At 43.1% G+C, this 19,075-nt stretch overlaps 1 protein-coding gene across 5 annotated transcripts in view; it reads right to left on the bottom strand.

The window, feature by feature from the left end:
• Positions 1-19,075, bottom strand: part of Myof (myoferlin) — a 169,608-nt gene that overhangs the window by 33,479 nt on the left and 117,054 nt on the right. For 2 of the 5 annotated variants that reach the window (XM_045147019.1, XM_045147029.1), the window contains 9 exons: positions 17,464-17,541; positions 15,356-15,537; positions 15,103-15,261; positions 14,931-15,029; positions 13,977-14,138; positions 11,683-11,848; positions 7,671-7,747; positions 3,024-3,080; positions 1,571-1,582 (listed from right to left, as the gene is read on the bottom strand). In XM_045147019.1, coding sequence (XP_045002954.1) covers positions 1,571-1,582; positions 3,024-3,080; positions 7,671-7,747; positions 11,683-11,848; positions 13,977-14,138; positions 14,931-15,029; positions 15,103-15,261; positions 15,356-15,537; positions 17,464-17,541 — 992 coding nt within the window. The remainder of the gene's footprint in view (positions 1-1,570; positions 1,583-3,023; positions 3,081-7,670; positions 7,748-11,682; positions 11,849-13,976; positions 14,139-14,930; positions 15,030-15,102; positions 15,262-15,355; positions 15,538-17,463; positions 17,542-19,075) is intronic. The other 3 variants (XM_045147038.1, XM_045147053.1, XM_045147046.1) reach the window with 2 other exon arrangements.

Genomic DNA, 19,075 nt, shown 5'->3' with positions numbered 1-19,075 from the left:
TTTGGCATTTGCATCCGTACAGTAAGTGTAATGTGGCATGGGTGTGGTGTACGCACGTGCATGTGCGGATGCAGTGCCCTGTGAGTGTGTGGAGGCCGGGGACGTCAAGTGTCCCACTCCATTGTTCATCTGTTTGTTTCCCTCAGATGGCCTCACTTGCCGAGCAAGAGACATATTCTTAGATATGCATACCGTGTGTCGTCATGAGAACAGGGGTTTCCAGTCTCTGCTCCCATGGGACTGGGGTTATAGACATATATGGCCACACCCAGCTGCTTACATGGGTTCTGGGAAATTGAACTCCGTGGCCTCGGGCCCTCATGCTTGAGCAGAAAGTGTTCTTAACTGCTGAACCACTTCTCTACCCTCCAACTTTCTATACTCACTTCTTCATGCTTACATGGGAAGCACTTTACCAAGTACTTTACTGAGCTATCTGCTCAGCCCTACCGAGAGGATACTTACATGGACAAATATGTCATGTAAAACCTTCAGTGTATGTTTTCTATCTCAGTTCCTTAGCTCTTTTAGCAACAATACAAACCTCACTAACCTAAGACTTGGAAGAACTGGTTCTAATCCAAGTTCTATATTTTTAAACCGATAGAATACTATACCTGATCTTAGCAAAAAGGGCTGAGAACTGAACAAGTTCTACCTTTATGCTCCAAGTCATACCCTTTTGTTACAAGCCACACTGGCATGAGAAAGTTGTTCAACATCTCTCAGCATCCATGTCTTCATCCACTGAGTAGGATACCAATGGCCTCCCAGAGTTAATTTGGAAATCAAAATAAGGTCATGACAAGAAAGAGCTCTGAAACTCTTGAAGTGTGAAACAAAAATGGGGAGGATAATGGTTCATTTATTCCAGTGGCTCCCATCCCAGTCTTGCAGATTCTGGTTTAGACAGGCTGGGCTGCGACCTGGACATCTACTGTAAGCTCCTGGATTATTTCAGTGCTGTAGCCAGAGCTGAGAACTTTTGGCATGGATGGATGGCTCTTGATTGGGCACAAGGGATAATATATAAAGGAACCTACAAGATAGTTTTAAACTACATAAACCCTCACATTCAAGATACCCCTCTCCTACTCCTTCCCCTTCTCTTTCTGACAGAGTCTTGCTTTATAGCCCAGTCTGGCCTTGAACTTATGATCATCTTGCCTCAGTCTCCCAAGTGCGGGGATTACAGTTGTATGCACATAATGCACATTCAGATTATAGCAAGAATATGTCTTTATCAGATCCATTCATTGCTTATTTTAATTTGCCTTGGAAAGTTATGTTGCCCATAGAACAAGCATTCCTTGTAATATAGCCTTCTATTCAGTTGGAAGTAGGGTAACACAAGGAGCATGAAAGGCTACTTCTTATTTGCATGGGCAAGTGCATTTACACAGTATGCATATCTAAGAATATGCTTGTATACACATATATGTTCAGATATATGTTTTATACACACTCATAAGTGTTTCACACTGTTGAGGACTGAGCCAAGTACTCTACCTCTGAGCTGTACCCTCAGCCCTGTGAATCTTAATTGTAGCAAAATGTGCACAATAGTTACCTTTTCTGTTAGCTGTACATATGAGGTCAGGAACAGAGCAAACCATATAACGGATCACACAGAGATTAGGTTTAAGACCCCAGGAGCATTAGGTTTAAAAAGAAAGAGAGAAAGTTATTTTTCATGCATGCTGTATATTGTCGATATTTAATAGATTATTTAAATTATCCCAGTCAAGATTATCTCATCATTTAACACATTATTGATTTCTTCTCTAAAAATAATGCCAGTCATACACAGTACTCAATAGAAGGACTTTAAGGTAGTTTCCCACGTGGTGTACTTTCAGTGGGATTGGATAACAGTACGATCAGCTAATACACTCAGGAGGGAAGTGTGGAGCTACTCACTTTCCCACCCCAAACCTCTCATTCCATGTAGCTCACAAAAGCATATCCATCCCCCAAATTCATACCCCCCTAAAGTGCCTCATTAACCCCCGGAAAGAGCTCTCTGGTCATAAGATGCACATGACTGCAACATCATCATGTGAATACCTTTGCTGGCTTTCCCCTCATGCCCATGTTGCCATATCAAATAAATGCTTATCCAGAAAAAAAGGTTTTAATACAAGAATGGCAAGTTTCTCATTGGCTAAACCCTCCTATTTGAATTTTTGCCTGGATGATTCACGCTAATCTTAGGGCAGAGCCAGGAGAGGGAGAAGAGGTACTACGATGTTGGAGTTGAAGTTTTCTCCTGGAACTTACTGGGCTATTAGCCAAGCTCACCCTCAGAGGTAGTTTGATGAAACACTAGCTAGACTCCCTTTCTGAAATCCCAACTTCAAGTTCATTTCCAAGGTGAGAACAACTTCCCCTTCCAGCACTTCCTGCAGATGGTGTGTGGGAAGGCCACCAGGATTCTGCAGGTGTTCCTCAGTATTTCTAGACTGATTTTGTCACAACAGAGTTGCCAAGAAAGGCAAAGAGACAGACAGAGGTATCTATTTTTTAAAATATTAGAATCATTCCAAAGCAAGATTAGGGTTAAACAATCACAGCTGAGTTGAGATTTTGGAGAGAGAGTTTTTTTCTAAAAGTTTTCATATGCTCAATGGTCTTGAATTCAGTTATTCGCTGTTAATTCATTTATTATGTCTATTTTCAGCTACATAAAATTGTTTCAGAGAAAAGAATATAGGCCATGTTCAAAAGCATTATTCAAGTTTCTGATTTTAAAATTTAGGGTTAGTATAGAATTCATTAATGTGTACTTGTTCATGATTCCTCTCGGAAAAAGAACAGAAGGCGTGTTGAGCCTTGCTTTTTTGTACCCCAAATGAACTTGCAACAGGACTGAAATCGCTAATAGGCTTAAACAATCCTGTTTGTGTAAAGATCACACTGTTCACTCCAAAATCTATAAATAGAAAGAATCTGAAGGAATTCAACTCCTGAGAACAAACTCCCAGAGTCCCATGCCGCTTCCTGCATTTTCTTATTATACATACATGCACTGTTCTTGGAGAAGCCATTTTGCTGAGTGCTGTTGACACGCTGCTTAAGCACTGGAATTGGAAGGCAATCGTTGAGATGGCCATGTAGGACTGTCCATATTGGCTGACTAGCGCTTGGCCGATCTGCCCCACATCCTTACATGTCTCTCTTTTCTTGTGATAGTACTGAACCCATTTGCTATGGGCTCCCATGGACATCACAGGATAATGCCATGAGTTTCCAGAGCCACGGTGGTGTCTCTGAAAGACTCAGCCTCCAGCCTCCAGCTCCCAGCAACAGCAGTTAGTTTTGACCCACTGCCTCAGGTTACCCAGATACAAAGCCGGGGCTGATTAGTGGTGTTATGTGTACATTCCCTGTACCTGAGATACATGGAATAAAGTACACCGGCAAGCTCGTCATTGGCTCTTTCAAAGCGCAACATTGCTCATTGCAGACATGTGCAATGTCTAGCTTGATGAACCAATAGACTCAGGCGCTTAGAAAAGACTCCAGTTTTTTTTCTTTTTAATCAACACAGTGTACCTCAACTAGGTATGAGGGCAGCAAGCTAATTCCAGTCATTTATAGTGAAGCAGGAGTGACTGACAATATGCCTCCAGGCTAAAATGTCTGATGTAAACTGACCTTTCACTGTGTTGCTAGAGTAGCCCAGGGAGTGAAAATAGTGGCATGTATTGTTGGGGTATTTTTCTCGTGACTCTCTCGTAATACTTTGGGTGACAGAATACATAGAAGGCATGCAATAAGAGTTGTTTGACAATGGCAGATGGCAAAGCTGGGGGCAGATTACTAAGATCTCACACTGCCTTCTATGAAGGCAGTCGTGACAACCTACATGGGAAGTCGTAGGCGTAATATATTGATAGGGATTGCTTACAAAATGAATGCAGTCATGTTGCCCTATTGGGTTGAAGATTTGATATTGTCACTTGTCACCATGTAGAATTTCCAAATAGCAAAGTGAAGCACACAGTTGCACAGTGCTGGCAGTGGACCCCAAATTTAACATGGCCCAGTTGTTAGTGATTTCAGTGTACAGGGAAGGAAATGGATTTGTAAGGCACTATTTATGGACATAATATATTAAAGTGCAATCATGTGCATTTTTTGGCCAGTTTGCATGTTGAAACATGCTGTGAAAGGTTATCAGAAATGCCAAAAGAAACAGCAATCTATTTGGTGTTTTCTTTCTTCTGGGTTGAAACTTTCTCCTCTCTTCTCCTAGAAGTGGCTGGGATAGTTTTAAAACATGGTCAGAGTGAATATTTCCACAAATTTCTTTGCTTCAAAACCACATGAACATAAGAACCTAGGTGTCCCACATACTGACAAATAGGATCATTGTAAATCATGACAACTTGGCATCATATGGGGAAAACCCTGGCCTACCTCATGCATCCCTGTTCTGACTGTTGCATGGCTGTCAATTTGCTCTGGAGACTTCTCTTTCTAACAAATGATATCACTTAGGCTCCCCACCAGTGGTTTTTAGATCTCCACATGTGTATCTGAACCATGTGTGTGAAGAGTATATTTTTAAATATCATTATTATTTTTTTAAAATTTTATTTGAGAGTGAGAGAAAGATGAAGAGAGAGAGAGAGAGGAGAGAGAAAGAGAGAGAGAGAAGAGAGAGAGGATGAGTACACCAGGGCCTTCAGCCACTGCCAACGAACTCCAGACACATGTGCCTCTTGTGCATCTTGCTTACATGGATCCTGGAAAATTGAACTGGGGTCCTTTGGCTTCATAAGCAAATACCTTAACTGCTAAGCCATTTCTCCATCCCAATGTGAATAATATTTTATGTGTCCTGGGTGGCTGATTAATGAGAGGTGATAGCCACTATAGTCTACACCCAACTTCTTGAACTGTACGTTATAACCCCATATAGTGTCTGTACCTAAATGTGAGGATTACAGAAAATACAGCAAATTTGGCAACAATGAAAGGTTTCTGAGTGCAGAATAACCCAAAAATAAATCCAAAATAAAATAACATGTGTAATGAGTCTGAGGTGTTTTGGGCAGCACTCATACACACTGCAACATGAGACTTCACTGTAGTCTTGGCTTGCAACATGCAATACATGCACTATGCTGCCTTCACCCTGTGAACCCTGCTGGACACACCTCAGCTCATGTTCAAGACATACAATGACAAACAGTATTTTATGCATTGCAGTGTTTTAATGTTCACACAAACTTTACTGTTCTTTTTTTTTAATTATTTATTTATTTATTTGAGAGTGACAGACACAGAGAGAAAGACAGAGGGAGGGAGAGAGAGAGAATGGGCGCGCCAGGGCTTCCAACCTCTGCAAACGAACTCCAGACGCGTGCGCCCCCTTGTGCATCTGGCTAACGTGGGACCTGGGGAACCGAGCCTCGAACCGGGGTCCTTAGGCTTCACAGGCCAGCGCTTAACCGCTAAGCCATCTCTCCAGCCCTTTACTGTTCTTATATAAACACAATAGTTTAATTACAAAAAATACTTTTAACATTTTCCTACAATCATTCTTCAGCATATAAATATCAAATCTGTATATATTTGGATTGCATTGTGCTAGAATGTTTTGTTTCAAAGATCGCTATTTGCAGGCTGGAGAGATGACTTAGTGGTTAAGGTGTTTGCCTGCAAGGCCAAAGGACCCAACTTCAATTCCTCAGGACCCACACAAGACAGATGCACAAGGTGGCACATGCGTTTGCAGTTTGTTTGTAGTGGTTAGATGCTCTGATGTGCACATTCTTTCTCTCTCCCTCTTTCTGCCTCTCGCTCCCTCTCTAAAATAAATAAATAAAAATGAAATTTTAAAAGATTGCAATTTGACATTACAGAGGAAGTGGTGGAATAAATATGAGTGCTGCTCTCAGTGCTAACCTGAGAACCTCCTCCAGGGAGAGGGCAATAGACACTGAGGAGACTCAAAACTCATCAAAGCAGAAAAATCAGAGGCTGCTGAGAAGTCAACATTGAAGTATATATGCTCCCTAAGACAGCACTGTGGTAGAAGGGATAGAAAAATTATAATGACTACAAAATGAGAAGGTATATCCTGAGGTATTGTCCACCTTCTCTCCTAACTGACTGGCACATTCATGACCCCACAGTGAGTATCGATAACCCCACCAAGGAGGGTTTTCAGTGGAATGGGGTTGGAGGAGAGGGAACCCGTATAACCCAATGGGAATATGACCAATATGGGATATGTAAGTAAATAAATACATAAATTAATGTTTGAGTGTATAATTAGAGTTTCATAAAAAAATGAATTTTGGTTGGGTTTTGGACAGATTTTCCAATAATTCTGAAATGTACTTCTGCCATTGTGTACTACACATTTATGTGGAGAGCTATTCTCAGCATTAACAACTATAAAATCAAAACATCAATTCTGAAAAATGTTGAAGATGTTCTGCATCCTGCACTATTAAATATTTAGCCAAAAGTTAATTGTTTATGTAAAAACAAGCACATTCCTCATTTATCTCATTCACATGCAAATGTGCTTTCATCTTTAATATGTGGTATTTTTTTGTCTACCAAATAATTGTTTTAAAATAAATTTCTTTAAGATTTACTATCAGTAGGCTGGAGAGATGGCTCATCAGTTAAAGCACTTGCCCATGAAGCCTAAGGACCCAGGTTTGATTCCTCAGTACCTACATAAGCCAGACACACAAGGTGGCACATGCATCTAGAGTTTGTTTGCAGTGACTGGAGGCCCTGGCACATGAATCTTTCTCTCTCTCTTTCTCTCTCTCTCTCTCGCTCTCTCATAAATAAAGAAAAAAAAGAGTTACTATCAGTATTTATTTGATTTGCATGTCTATTTTATATACCTCTATATCTGGGATTGTATAAAAATTTCTTAGGTGAAAAATAGTCAAAATGAAAAAAATTGTTTTGTGGTTTTTAAAATTTTTTAAATGTTTTATTTGTTTATTTACTTATTTGTTAGAGAGAGAGAGAGAGCACGCACCAGGGCCTCCAGCCACTAAAAATGAACTTCAGACACTTGTGCCATTTTGTGCAGCTGGCTTACGTGGGTACTGAGGAATTGAACCTGGATCCTTTGACTTTGCCGGCAAGCACCTTAACTGCTAAGCCATCTCTCCAACTCCCTTTTTAAATTTATTTTTGTTTTTGGTTTTTTTCAGGTATGGTCTTACTTTATAGTCTCTGAGTGGCCTCGAAATCACAGTGATCTTCCTACCTCTGCCTTCTGAGTGCTGTCATTAAAGGCATACACCACCACACTCTGCCCTGAATGAAAAATATTTTGCTGGTCTAGTGGTGCACTCCTTTAGTTCTGGCACTCAGGAGGCATAGGCAGCAGGATCTCCGTAAGTTTGAATCTAGCCTGGGACTACACAGTGAATTCCAGGTCAGCCTGGACTAGAGTGAGACAATACCTTGAAAAAAAACTAAAGAAAAAAAAAGTTTTAAGAAGCCCTGGTCTATATAATGCCACTATAACTATGGAGGGACACAAGATTTAGATTCTTGTCTCTAGTTTGTTCTAATAAATTGGGATGTTTAGCATTTTAATAGCCATGATTGGTTGCTCTAGTTCACCAAATGCTTAGATAATATATAACTGGCAATTTCTAATAGCGAGTTCTGAAGCCTACCTTGGAAGCCAGTAATGGTTTGGTGTCTTCTATTTCAATAATGACATCTCGGCAAGGAGGTGCAGACATCAGAGAGGCTGTAAGGCAAAGCATTTCATAATCTAACATTCTTAGGAAAACACACCAGTCAGGGGCTGGAGAGATGGCTTAGTGGTTAAGGCGCTTGCCAGTGAAGCCAAAAGACCTAGGTTTGATTCCCCAGTACCTCTGTAAGCCCAATGTACAAGATGGCACATGTGTCTGGAGTTCATTTACAGTGGCTAGAGGCTCTGGAGCACCTCTTCTCTCTCCCTCTGTGCCTCTTTATTCCCTCCCTCTTAAATAAATACATACATAAATAAAGTATTAAAAAAACCACACTGGTGGGCATGAACATCTGACTCCTTGTTCAAGGTGACAGCCATGGGGTGGATGGTAAAGTTTAACATGGGCGAGACTTCCTGAATGGAGAGGACCAATGTAGGAAGTAATCCAACCACTTATCACTGTGGCATGGTAGATCATATCACTATGACAGTTCCCCCCGCCCTCAAGGTAGGGTCTCATTCTAGCCCAGGCTGACCTGGAATTCACTCTGCAGTCTCAAGGTGGCCTCGAACTCATGGTGATCCTCCTACCTCTGCTTCCCAAGTGCTGGGATTAAAGGTGTGTGCCTCCACACCTGGCAATGACAGGTTTTTGTGGGTAACTGCGTGGTCCAGTTTTCTTTTGTTTTGGACAATCATGTGCATGTGACTCAGGGTTTTGGAGTCGGAGCGGGGCTCAGGTATAGCTGCTAGGCCCATCTAACTCAGCTAAAGGCAGGTGCCAAAAATATCAGCCTTGGGAGAGGGTGGGGTGACAGGTGCATCTCCCTTTTATTGACCAGGGTACTGATCAAGCAATCAGACATTCTTCAGAGACCAAACCCCACAGAAAAAAAAACAACTCTAAAAGAACTTTCTCTTTAACTCACCAGGCCTTTGGTATGTGGGTCACAAATGAGGGGAAGAAAGATATGTTTTTGTTTTTTTTTTTTTTGGTTTTTGAGGTAGGGTTTCACTCTAGTCTAGGCTGACCTGGAATTCACTCTGCATTCTCAGGGTGGCCTTGAACTCATGGCGATCCTCCTACCTCTGCCTCCTGAGTGCTGGGATTAAAGGTGTGTGCCACCACGCCCAGTTAAGAAGACATGGGTTTTTTTTAGATACCTACCAGGCAGTGGGATAAGCACTTTATTTATGTGATCTCATTTAATCCCTCAAAATCCTTTTCAATATGTATCACAATCTCCATTTTAAAGATTTAACAACAAACTGAAACTAAGAGAATGGATTGCTTGGGGTTAAACCCTTAGTGATAAGTAGAAGTAAATAATAGCCCAGAGATGTTGGACCCTAAAGTTTCTGTGTTAACAATCACACCAGGTAACTGAGAAGAACAGATGCTCACTAAATGTCAGAGACGATTTGGGGGGCAGGGTCACAGAGGGGACAGAAAAGCTTGGTCTTTACCGATCATTTGTAATAGGGCAGCTGCTGTGTTTGGTAGTTTGACCTCTACCTGTGTCCCTCAGTGACACTTCCAACATGAGCTCATCTGCAACTTTAGACCACTGCAATCACACAGAGCAGGAGAGCCAGATGGTTAAGGAGGAGTGACACTGCTGCATGTGAATTCCTTCTATGTCACTCCCCGTGACATTGTCCTCACGTCGGCAGAGTCTGGGGCTATAGGGAGGAAAAGTAACTGTGTGCTTCTAAGATCAGACCAACCCAGGTTCACTCTGCAACTCTTACCCTATCATTAAGGTTTAAGAAAACACTGGGTATTCCTCTTCGGGGACTCTCCAAAGCATTGCTTACATGCCATGTTAATTACACAATGTCACTAAGCAAAAGGTCTCAGCCTTGCGCCCAGTCTATGCCTGACCAAGAGATACAAACAGGCCCATGCAAGAGATTCCAGGGCTGAGAGAGTCTGCAGAATTTGTATGTTCTCAAGGACTTCACATGTTTGTACCAAAGAACTTTCTCTCATGAGACCGATAGGAAAAATGCTAAGAAAACTATTTATCTCCATTTAGTAATGCCCAAATAAACAAGTCCTGAAGTCACAATCATTCTCATTGTTTTGTCATATTTATTTATTTATTTTGTTTGAGAGAGGGGGAGGAGAGATAGAAAAAGAGAAAGAGAAAGAGAAAGAGAAAGAGAAAGAGAAAGAGAAAGAGAAAGAGAAAGGCAGGTAGAGAGACACACAGAGAGAATGGGCATGCCAGGGCCTTCAGCCACCGTAAAGGAACTCCAGGAGCATGTGCCACCTTGTGTATCTGGTTTACTTGGGTTCTGGAGAATCAAACCTGAGTCCTTTGGCTGTGTAGGCTAGTGCCATATCTCCAGCCTTAATTCTCATAATTTAAAAAATGTTGTATTTCAAGTATCATAAATTCAACACAAAGTGTTTTGTGTGGACTATTTTTGATTATCACCTGCAGGGTTTTGCTGGAATATGAATTTTTTTCTCCATGTAGATAATCTTTAGAGGTTCTGTAAGGCCAATACCAAGTTTTCTGGAAGCTTAAGTGAAATTGGTTTTTGATGCTGCTACTTAAGGAGACATCTGTTTCCATGTTGAAGCCACTAGTGACAGCTGAATAGGGTGCTTCAGGACTCCACGGGGGTCTACCCTCATGAAGCCAGTGGGATCTTAGACACTAAAACGACTGAACCTCAGTCCCTAGCACAGTATAGGCACATGATAAGCTAAACTCGAGACACTGCTAAATAGGCAATAGCAAAACATTACGTCATTAGCTGTCACTTATTATAATCTGCTAAGTATTATGTCCTGCTTAATCATTTACATATTAATTACATGACCTAAGGCAAGTCATTTAACTTTTCCCACTATTTTAAAAAATACTCATTTATTTATTTATGAGAGAGAGAGAGAGAGGGAGGGAGGGAGGGAGAATGGGAGCGCCAGGGCCTCTAGCCACTGCAAACAAACTCCAGATGCATGTGCCCCCTTGTGCATCTGGCTTATGTGGGTTCTGGGGAATTGAACCTGGGTCCTTAGGCTTTGCTGGCAAGTGCCTTAACTGCTAAGCCATTTCTCTAGCCCCTTTCCACTATTATTGACAACAAATCTCTTTCAAATTATATCACAATGCTGCTGTCACATGGCAATGAGGTGGGCCTACAGATGGAAAATAATTTGAAATAAACATTCCCTCCTTGTTGCTGAGCAGGTGACACACACCTGGAATCCCAGTACCTGGAAAGCTGGAGGATCTAGAGTGCAAGGCTGGCCTGGGCCACACAGGGAGACCCTATTTCAATTAAAACATATCTCCCTCCTCCAGTGTTCACAAGGGGGTGGTTTCCCATATTTCCACATGACACGGGTCACAGCGAACTGCTGTCACTCACTGCCATGCTTGTCTTCCCCGTTGGACCCTTGCACTTTGAGAACAAAGCTGTCTTGGTTTCCTCATCTCCCCATCATTTAGATCAATAAATGACATTCGGGCTGGAGAGATGGCTTAGTGGTTAAGCGCTTGCCTGTGAAGCCTAAGGACCCCGGTTCGAGGCTCGGTTCCCTAGGTCCCACGTTAGCCAGATGCACAAGGGGGCGCACACATCTGGAGTTCGTTTGCAGAGGCTGGAAGCCCTGGTGCGCCCATTCCCTCTCTCTCCCTCTATCTGTCTTTCTCTCTGTGTCTGTCGCTCTCAAATAAATAAATAAATAAATAAATTAAAAAAAACATTTACAAACATCCTGGTTTATCCAGAAGCAAGGCACCTGAGCAGGTAAGCCCTCGAGCCCTGGATCCCCCAAAGTACCCCCAAAGTCCAGCCCAGATGCATCACTTACTAGCTGATTTCCTTGGCAGAGTTACCTAGCCCACTACACATCAAAGTCTTCCTCCTCTGAAAAATCTCAACAATGAATACTCACCTTATAAACATCAAATCAGATCATGCATGAAAAGCTCAAAAATGCCATTTTTATTTGCCTTTAGACATACCTTTTAGCTGCGGCACAATATCTTCTTTTCCTGCATAAGGATCGCAGCGGAAGCGGTCCAGTTGTTCAATGGTGCACTGGCCTACAACAGGCTTCCGACCAAACTGTCTGTGGTCAATGACTTTGATCACCAGTGGTGGCATGTATAGCTCCTCCTTGGGCAAGAGCTTGGGACCACAAAAACAGGTGTCACTTCTCTTTATAAGACCTGACAAGGGCATCTTTGCCAATAAATTCTCCCAAGGGGCCAGCCCAGGTTCCTTTTGCTCACTATGCACCACCTCAGGGACCCATAGTAAGTACTTCAGTCACTCTCATGCTCAGCAAGTGGCTCTGAACTTAAGAGCATCAGCTCTTGGGGCTAGAGAGATAGTTAAGGCACTTGCCTGTGAAGCCTAAGGACCCAGGTTTGATTCCCCAGTACCCACATAAACCAGATGCACAAGGTGATGCATGCTTCTTGAGTTTGTTTTCAGTGGCTGGAGGCCCTGACGTGCCCATTCTCTTTCTCTCTATCTGCCTCTTCCCCTCTCTCTCAAATAAAAATAAATAAATAAAAGGGTACCAGCTATCACCCAAGTTCTGTAGGACTGAATCCGGCTCTGTCACCACAAACTTCATGACCTTAGGGAACTTTTCTAACTCTCTGTGCCCAGTTATCATCATTAATAGTAGTGTTGTGGAATTCACCTATGTGAAGTGTTTAGAATAGTGCCTAGCCATCAAAATTGTCCTTCATGTGCTAGCCAACAGGACGTGGAGTTAGCAGGGGTTTTTGGTTTGTTTGTTTGTTTTAAATCACCAACTCCACTTTCCTCTCACATTCTCCTTCCCGAGCAGGGATTTGCACAAGGCTAGTAAGCCTGGAACTTTGGTAACAAGCCAGGTCCTGAGCGGAATGTAGGAGGAGTCGAGACAAAATTGAACCTTTAAGGGAAATAATTGGTGAGGCATCTTTCAGCTTTGGAAGTTGAATCCCAAAGCAGGACACCCATCTTGCCCTCGCTGCTCTTGGAATGTGCGGGCCTTGATGCCTGACTGGAGAGCACGGACTAGTCTAGAAGCTTGTGAGTCAAATGAACTTCTGTCTCTGTCCTTGCACAGGAACAGAAGCTGGGGGTCCTTTGAGTGGCCCCTCACCTCTGCTGACCAAAGGTAGAGTGTAGACCAGATGTGGGAAGGTGGAGGAGGGGTGAGAGCGAACAAGGATGGAGAGAGTGGCTGGGAGGCAACTGCTGAGGGATTCGGATTCATTGTGTCCATGTGTCTGTCTATTTGCAGCATTGTGCTGGCAAGGTATGGGCTTCAGAGTGGAAGGACCTGGGTCCAATTGATGGCCACCCACTTGACAGTTTCTCTTTATGTACATTAATTTTGACCTGTTCGTTTCCTCTAAAGTGAAAAAGAGGTGAATATGTCCAAGGCTAAAGACGAAACCAGAGAATAGGCACACTTAACTCTGAGCTACAGTCTCAGATGAAATGGGGACAGGGTCACTATGTGGTTGGCTAGGTCACCTCCCAGCACTAGGCCTCAATTTCCTCATCTTTGGAATGAGAGGTTAGACCACGTGGCCATAAGGGTCAAGAGTGGTATGTCAGAGACACCAAGCGCAGGCAAACGAGTGAGGTGGGGAAAGGATTAGGAAGATTCTGGGCCTTTCATCTCTTCAAGATAAGGAAATGACTTAATTTTTACCTCTTTCATGTAAAACTGAAACTTTTTCATTTTTTAAATGTTAACGATTTGTTCTAAAATGGGAAGATTGTGTGACTTCTTCTTGCTCCAAGTACTACAAGGTCTTCTTTAAGAGACAACTATAACCCTGTCTGGTACTTCATACTTCTAATAACCCAAGGTTTCGTTAGAGGAACAAAAAGGTTCCATTCGATGGACAAAGTTGTGGACTGTTAGGGCCATGCCCCATAGCCTCACCTAGGCTTCTCTGTAGCTACTCCTTCCCCAGAGAATGAGGCCCTAGCCTGCAGAACAGACAAGCTGGGGTCCACCTGCCACTTCATGACTTTCCTCTGCCCTCAAGGCTGACCAAGGGCCTGCGTGCTCTAGCTGAATACATGGAAAGATTGCTGCAGAAATAAATGTTGCTCCCAGACACCTTCACATCTCTAGATGGCTACGGTGTTAGACTCTAAGGAGATGAAGTCGCCAGGAAGCTAAGTGCTTCAAGCCTGCATTTTTCTATCTGTCAGATTTGGGAGTTCATCTTGTGTGGGGGTATTTATTCACATTTCAGTGCAGACATCCACGAACTATTACAGAATCTGGGTACCGTACCACTTCCATTGAGAGCACAGAGCTCGGGAAGTTGGGTGTCTTCTTAAGGTTTTTGATCACCACTGATTCCACTCTCTTCCCTCCACACTCCACAATGAGACTCGGAGACGTGATAGACGCCATCTGGTAGTTTTTCATATTTCGTAATCCCCATGCTAGAATCTATACAAGTCAAATCAAAAGGAAGGAAACCAACATATTAAAAAATTACTATTCAAAAGCAATTTATCTTAGTCACTAGTACAGTCTTTACGATGGATAGATGCAAATTTTCCTTTTGCCTGAGTGCAAAAACTGCAGACCAGCTGCAAAGATGGGAATCAAGCCCTGCATGTGCCTGATGATATTATCTAGTGCAGGGTTGCATTGAGGATCAACTGTAAACCTCTTGACACTGCCTGACTCACAGGCATTCCAAAATGATAGCTGTTGTTTCAAGCTTCTGGAGCATGCTCAGTACGACAGATGAAGAACAGAAACCTTGGCACCCAACACCAGTTAGCTGAACAGAAGCCTTGAGAGTTGGCCAGACCCTGCGCATCAAGCCGCCTGTTTGCTCCCTCAGCCTGTACCTGCCCCAGTTTTCTGCCATGGCATCCCTGCCCATACGCCCTTCCCATGCCCTACCTCTGCCTTCTTGGCAGGCCTTGCCCTCTCTGTGCACACACAGGAGCATTCTCCTGGGCCATCTTCTCTTTCCCAGTTCTCTAGCTGACCCCCCAAATCTCAAAATCTGTAGCCCCTAGTAATGAGAACTCTAGATTTACATGGTGAGGTTGTCATCAACTTCCTGTAGCCTCACTAAGCTTTAAATTTCCATGAGCATTTCAGATTTTGGGACAAATTCTATGGGAAGTTGTAGACAGCAAGAAAATATGTATCATGATGTCACTGAGCCCTGCTTGGTAGCTGCAGCATTTGCTTTTGTCAAATGAAACCTTGAACACAGCATACCTCAATAGCAGTGAGCTGAACCACAGGCCTGATGCCCTGGGGGACCATGTAGAGGTTTGGTGCCCTTTGAGAGGGAAGAATGGGAAGGTTGGAGCCATCCTGTGGAGCAAACACAGAAGTCAGTGCTTCCCTTTCATTCAAGCACTCACAACTAAGTGAGAACATAGCGTACCTTGTTCCTCAGAATCAGCTCCGCAGTTACAAGGACATCCCCACACACTCTATCTCCATTCATGACCGGCTGCCAGAGAAGTTTGGGTGTGATGTCCATTTCTGAGTTGAGTTTCACCAAAGGAGAGCACATGCTTCGTCCTAAAAATTCATCTTTGCCCTAGAGAAGCAAACAATGCTCTAACTCCCCAAACAGAAACCCCTTCAGGTCTCCATCTCATCCCAGGTCATCTTAAAAGTCTCACACTACCTACCACTTGGTCATTGTCAAAAAGTTCCAAGATAACTTTGGGTGGGTTCTGAAGGACCGTTTGAGGTTCCCCATAGATTTCAATCTCATCAAATATAATTGTTTGGTCCCATGTTGGATTCAGGGTGGAGTGGATGACCTCTGTGGTTTTGCTTCGATGGAGGAAGGAGACATGAGCGTAGGGATCTATGGACAGAAGAAGAGAGTTAACAGTAGACCTACGACAAAGTTCAGCTTCCCAGAGCTTCTAGTTGAATACTTTTCCTCTGGACACAATCAATGGTCATGCAATCCCTACCCGTCTGAAGACAGTTTCTGGAAAGTAGGGGTGAAGCGGGTGTCACTGTGATTCAGAAGCACCTGAGCTAAGGCTTCAATGTGAGCTTGGGGTTCTCTCTCTGGGTATGTCATCATCGAGGCCAACGGGGCACGCAGTCCTTCACACTTATGATGAAAAGTGCGGACTCTGCAGCCAGACACATGTGGAGTCAACCTTGCCCCGCCAGAACCTTGGAAGGAAATGTTTAGTCTTCCATAACTTTGGTTCCCTCCTCCACGTAACGCAGGCCAGGCGGCTTCCTAGTGCTCCAAGGGTGAGATGGTATGAGGAACCAAGTTGCTGCTGACAGAGTCCACCATACAGGGGGTCACTGATAAATGATCGCTATCATCCTTGTCACTACTATTATGCATTTATTCATAAGGCATCTGCCTGAGTGCCAGCCTTCATGAGAAAAATCAAGAAAGGCTCAGATACTTGTAGCAGTCGGTTTATGGTAGCGGAAAACTGGATTTCCATGCACTAGAGAACAGTGAAAACAGCCTTATGTACTAAGAAACAATCTGTGTCCTGCTGCGGGATAAATTACACTAAAACTAAACTTTTCGTTTTTCAGTCATGGAGAGAGAGAGAGAGAGAGAGGGAGAAGGAGATATTTCGGCAATAAAAATGTCTAACTTGAAGCTCTTTTATAAACCAAGGGGTGCGTGGTTTGTGGCCCTGCAGGCAGCCATCCTGTGACTGGGACTAGCTACTTTTGCTCTGATGATCAATCTTACATCTCTAATGGCAAGAAATATGCTTACAGTTTAATGCAACTTTAATCAAGAATTTTGAAAGAATCAATCAAGAGTTTTGAAAGAATTCCAATTTCTACCTTCAGGGATTCAGTGCCCCCTAGTGGATACTATTTGAAAATGTCTTCAAAGATGTTTAGTAGAACAAGGATAACCTTGAATGTGATCTAATTTGTTAGAAAAGTATACCATTCACAAATACTGGTTAAGATTAGTGCCTGGAACACCCAGTGTTAGGCAAATGCTTTCATAGAAGTTCTGTGCGTTCGCTCTTAAAGTGAAACGTCTCTAAATAGGCCAGGATGGCCCCTGAACTGTCTATGGTCACACAGGCAGCAGCATGTTTCCCAGGCAGACAGACCCTCTTCTGACAACAGTCTGCCTATTGAACCAGTCCAAAGGCAAGAAAACATCTGGGGCATCAGTGTGAAGGATAAGAAATCCTCATAGTTACGTGGAGTTGGGAGTGGGGGAGTAGGCAAGATAGGAAGTATAAATGCCCCCCCTCCCCAATGGCTTAAATCCTGTTGTCTCCAGAGAGCTACAAAAGTGTAAGGGATCCTAATTTACCAATCCACCCCAGGACCCAGGATTAAAGCACAACCATGTGTACAAATAGAGCGGAAACTGATCTTCTTGGCACTCTATTAAAGAACCATGTGACACAAGTGCATCTCCAGCACCCGCAACGCTGCTTGAGGTAGGAGATAATTCTTTAAGGAATGATCACCTGTTTTTTTTTTAAATTAAAAAATATTTATTTGAGAGAAAACAAGAGAGGGAAAATAAAGGCATGCCAGGGCCGCCCCTAGCCGGTACAAACTCCAGACATATGTGCCATCTTGTGCATCTGGTTTACATGGGTCCTGGGGAATTGAACCTAGGTCCTTTGGCTTTGCAGGCAAGTGCCTGAAGCGCTAAGCCATCTCCCCAGCTCCACTCCATGTTCTTTAAGCTAGTCAGGATGAAAAGAGTTTTGTTGCTAGAAATGACAAACACATCCACTGATGAGAAGTAGAGTCAAGCTGGCCTTACCTGAAAAGCTGTCTTTGTCTAAAGCCATGAGGTTTCGGGCTTGATAGATGTAGCAGCGCAGGTGGTACACATAGACTCCTGGAAACAAGACGTGAATACAGCACTGTGAACGGCTGCGTTTCCAGACTATCTGGAGATAACACATGTTTAGGCTACATGGGTCGCTTGACCTTGTTCCTCACAGTAGAGAGCACATACTGTTTGCCCAAAGTAGCTCTGTTCCCTCTAAAGTAAAACTTGCAGCAGTCCCTCTTATCTGTGGTTTTGTTTTCCATGGTTTCAGTTGCCTAAAATCACTCTCAGTCTGTAAATATTAAATGGAAGCTTCCAGAAATAAATAATTCACAAGTTTTTTCTGGTGGGGGGGGTTCCGAGGTAGGGTCTCACTCTAGCCCAGGCTGACCTAGAATTTACTATGAAGTCTCAGGGTGCCCTCGAACTCTCGGTGATCCTCTCCCGAATGCTGGGATTAGAGGTGTGCACTACCACACCTGGCCTAACTCAAATTTTTAGTTGCACGCTCTTGTTGTAAGTACCGTAGTACAATCACAAACCAGGCGGTTCCATCCCACCAGGGATGGGTCATCTTTTCTGTTCAGTGATCCTTGCTGTGTCTGCTGCCTGGTTGGTGATCACTGAGCAGCTATCTCAGTTACAAATTGGCTGATATGGTGTCAGTATTGTAGTGCTTATGTTAAGTAGCCCTTATCCAAAACAAGAGAGAAGTGATACTTGCTATTTCACTCTAATACCTTTTAATAATTGTTCTAGATCATCATTAGTTACTGTTACTAACCTGCTACTATGCATAATTTATATATTAAACTTTATCATAGGTGTATATACCTAAAAGGAAAAGATAGTATATATGTAGGGTTCCATACTCTCTTCAATCATTTCATGTATCTTCTAGGAGTGTTAGGATGGCAAACTGGGGGTGAACTACTGTGTGAACAAAAAGATATGTGCCTGGTGGGATGGGGCACACCTGTTATTCCAGCACTTGGGGAGCTGAGGCTACACAGGGAGACCTTGTCTCAAAAAATAAACTGGTCTAGTAAGCCCAATGCAAGGGTGCCAATCAGGAGAACATTAGTCCCACTGTAAACTGCCTGGATTTAGGCGCAGGGCCCGGGGCTCTGGCACTCTAGAATAGGCTCTCCGTACCACTTCAGACCTAGATCTTGGATGCAGCTAGCTACTGCAAGTTTCTTTGACCTTTCAAACTCTTCATACCCGTCTCTTAATAATTAAATTAGTGCACAAATGCTCAGGTACATGTGCATGTATACTATCTAAGAGACAGCAGAACACTTTGACCAAATGCATGATTGTGTGATTTCAAATCTTATCTCTAAGCTCTAAGAACTTGGGCAAGATATTTCATCTTTTATACCATGGCTTGCTTATCTGGAAAATGAGAACAATAAGAGCACCTTTCCTACAGGATTTTGGTGAGGCTTGCATGAGTTACGGTATGCACAGTGTGTCTGGATCATACTATGATCTAGGAAAAGCTGTGCTACTATTATGGTAGTAATAGATTCCTGAGGGCTAGCCTATCAGTGTGACCAACTTTTATTTAAATTTTGGACATTGTTTTCTGTAATTA

This window comes from Jaculus jaculus, chromosome 1 (genome assembly GCF_020740685.1).
Source record: "Jaculus jaculus isolate mJacJac1 chromosome 1, mJacJac1.mat.Y.cur, whole genome shotgun sequence".
Taxonomy (NCBI): Eukaryota; Metazoa; Chordata; class Mammalia; order Rodentia; family Dipodidae; genus Jaculus; species Jaculus jaculus.
This window is presented reverse-complemented; position numbering and strand designations above follow the sequence as displayed.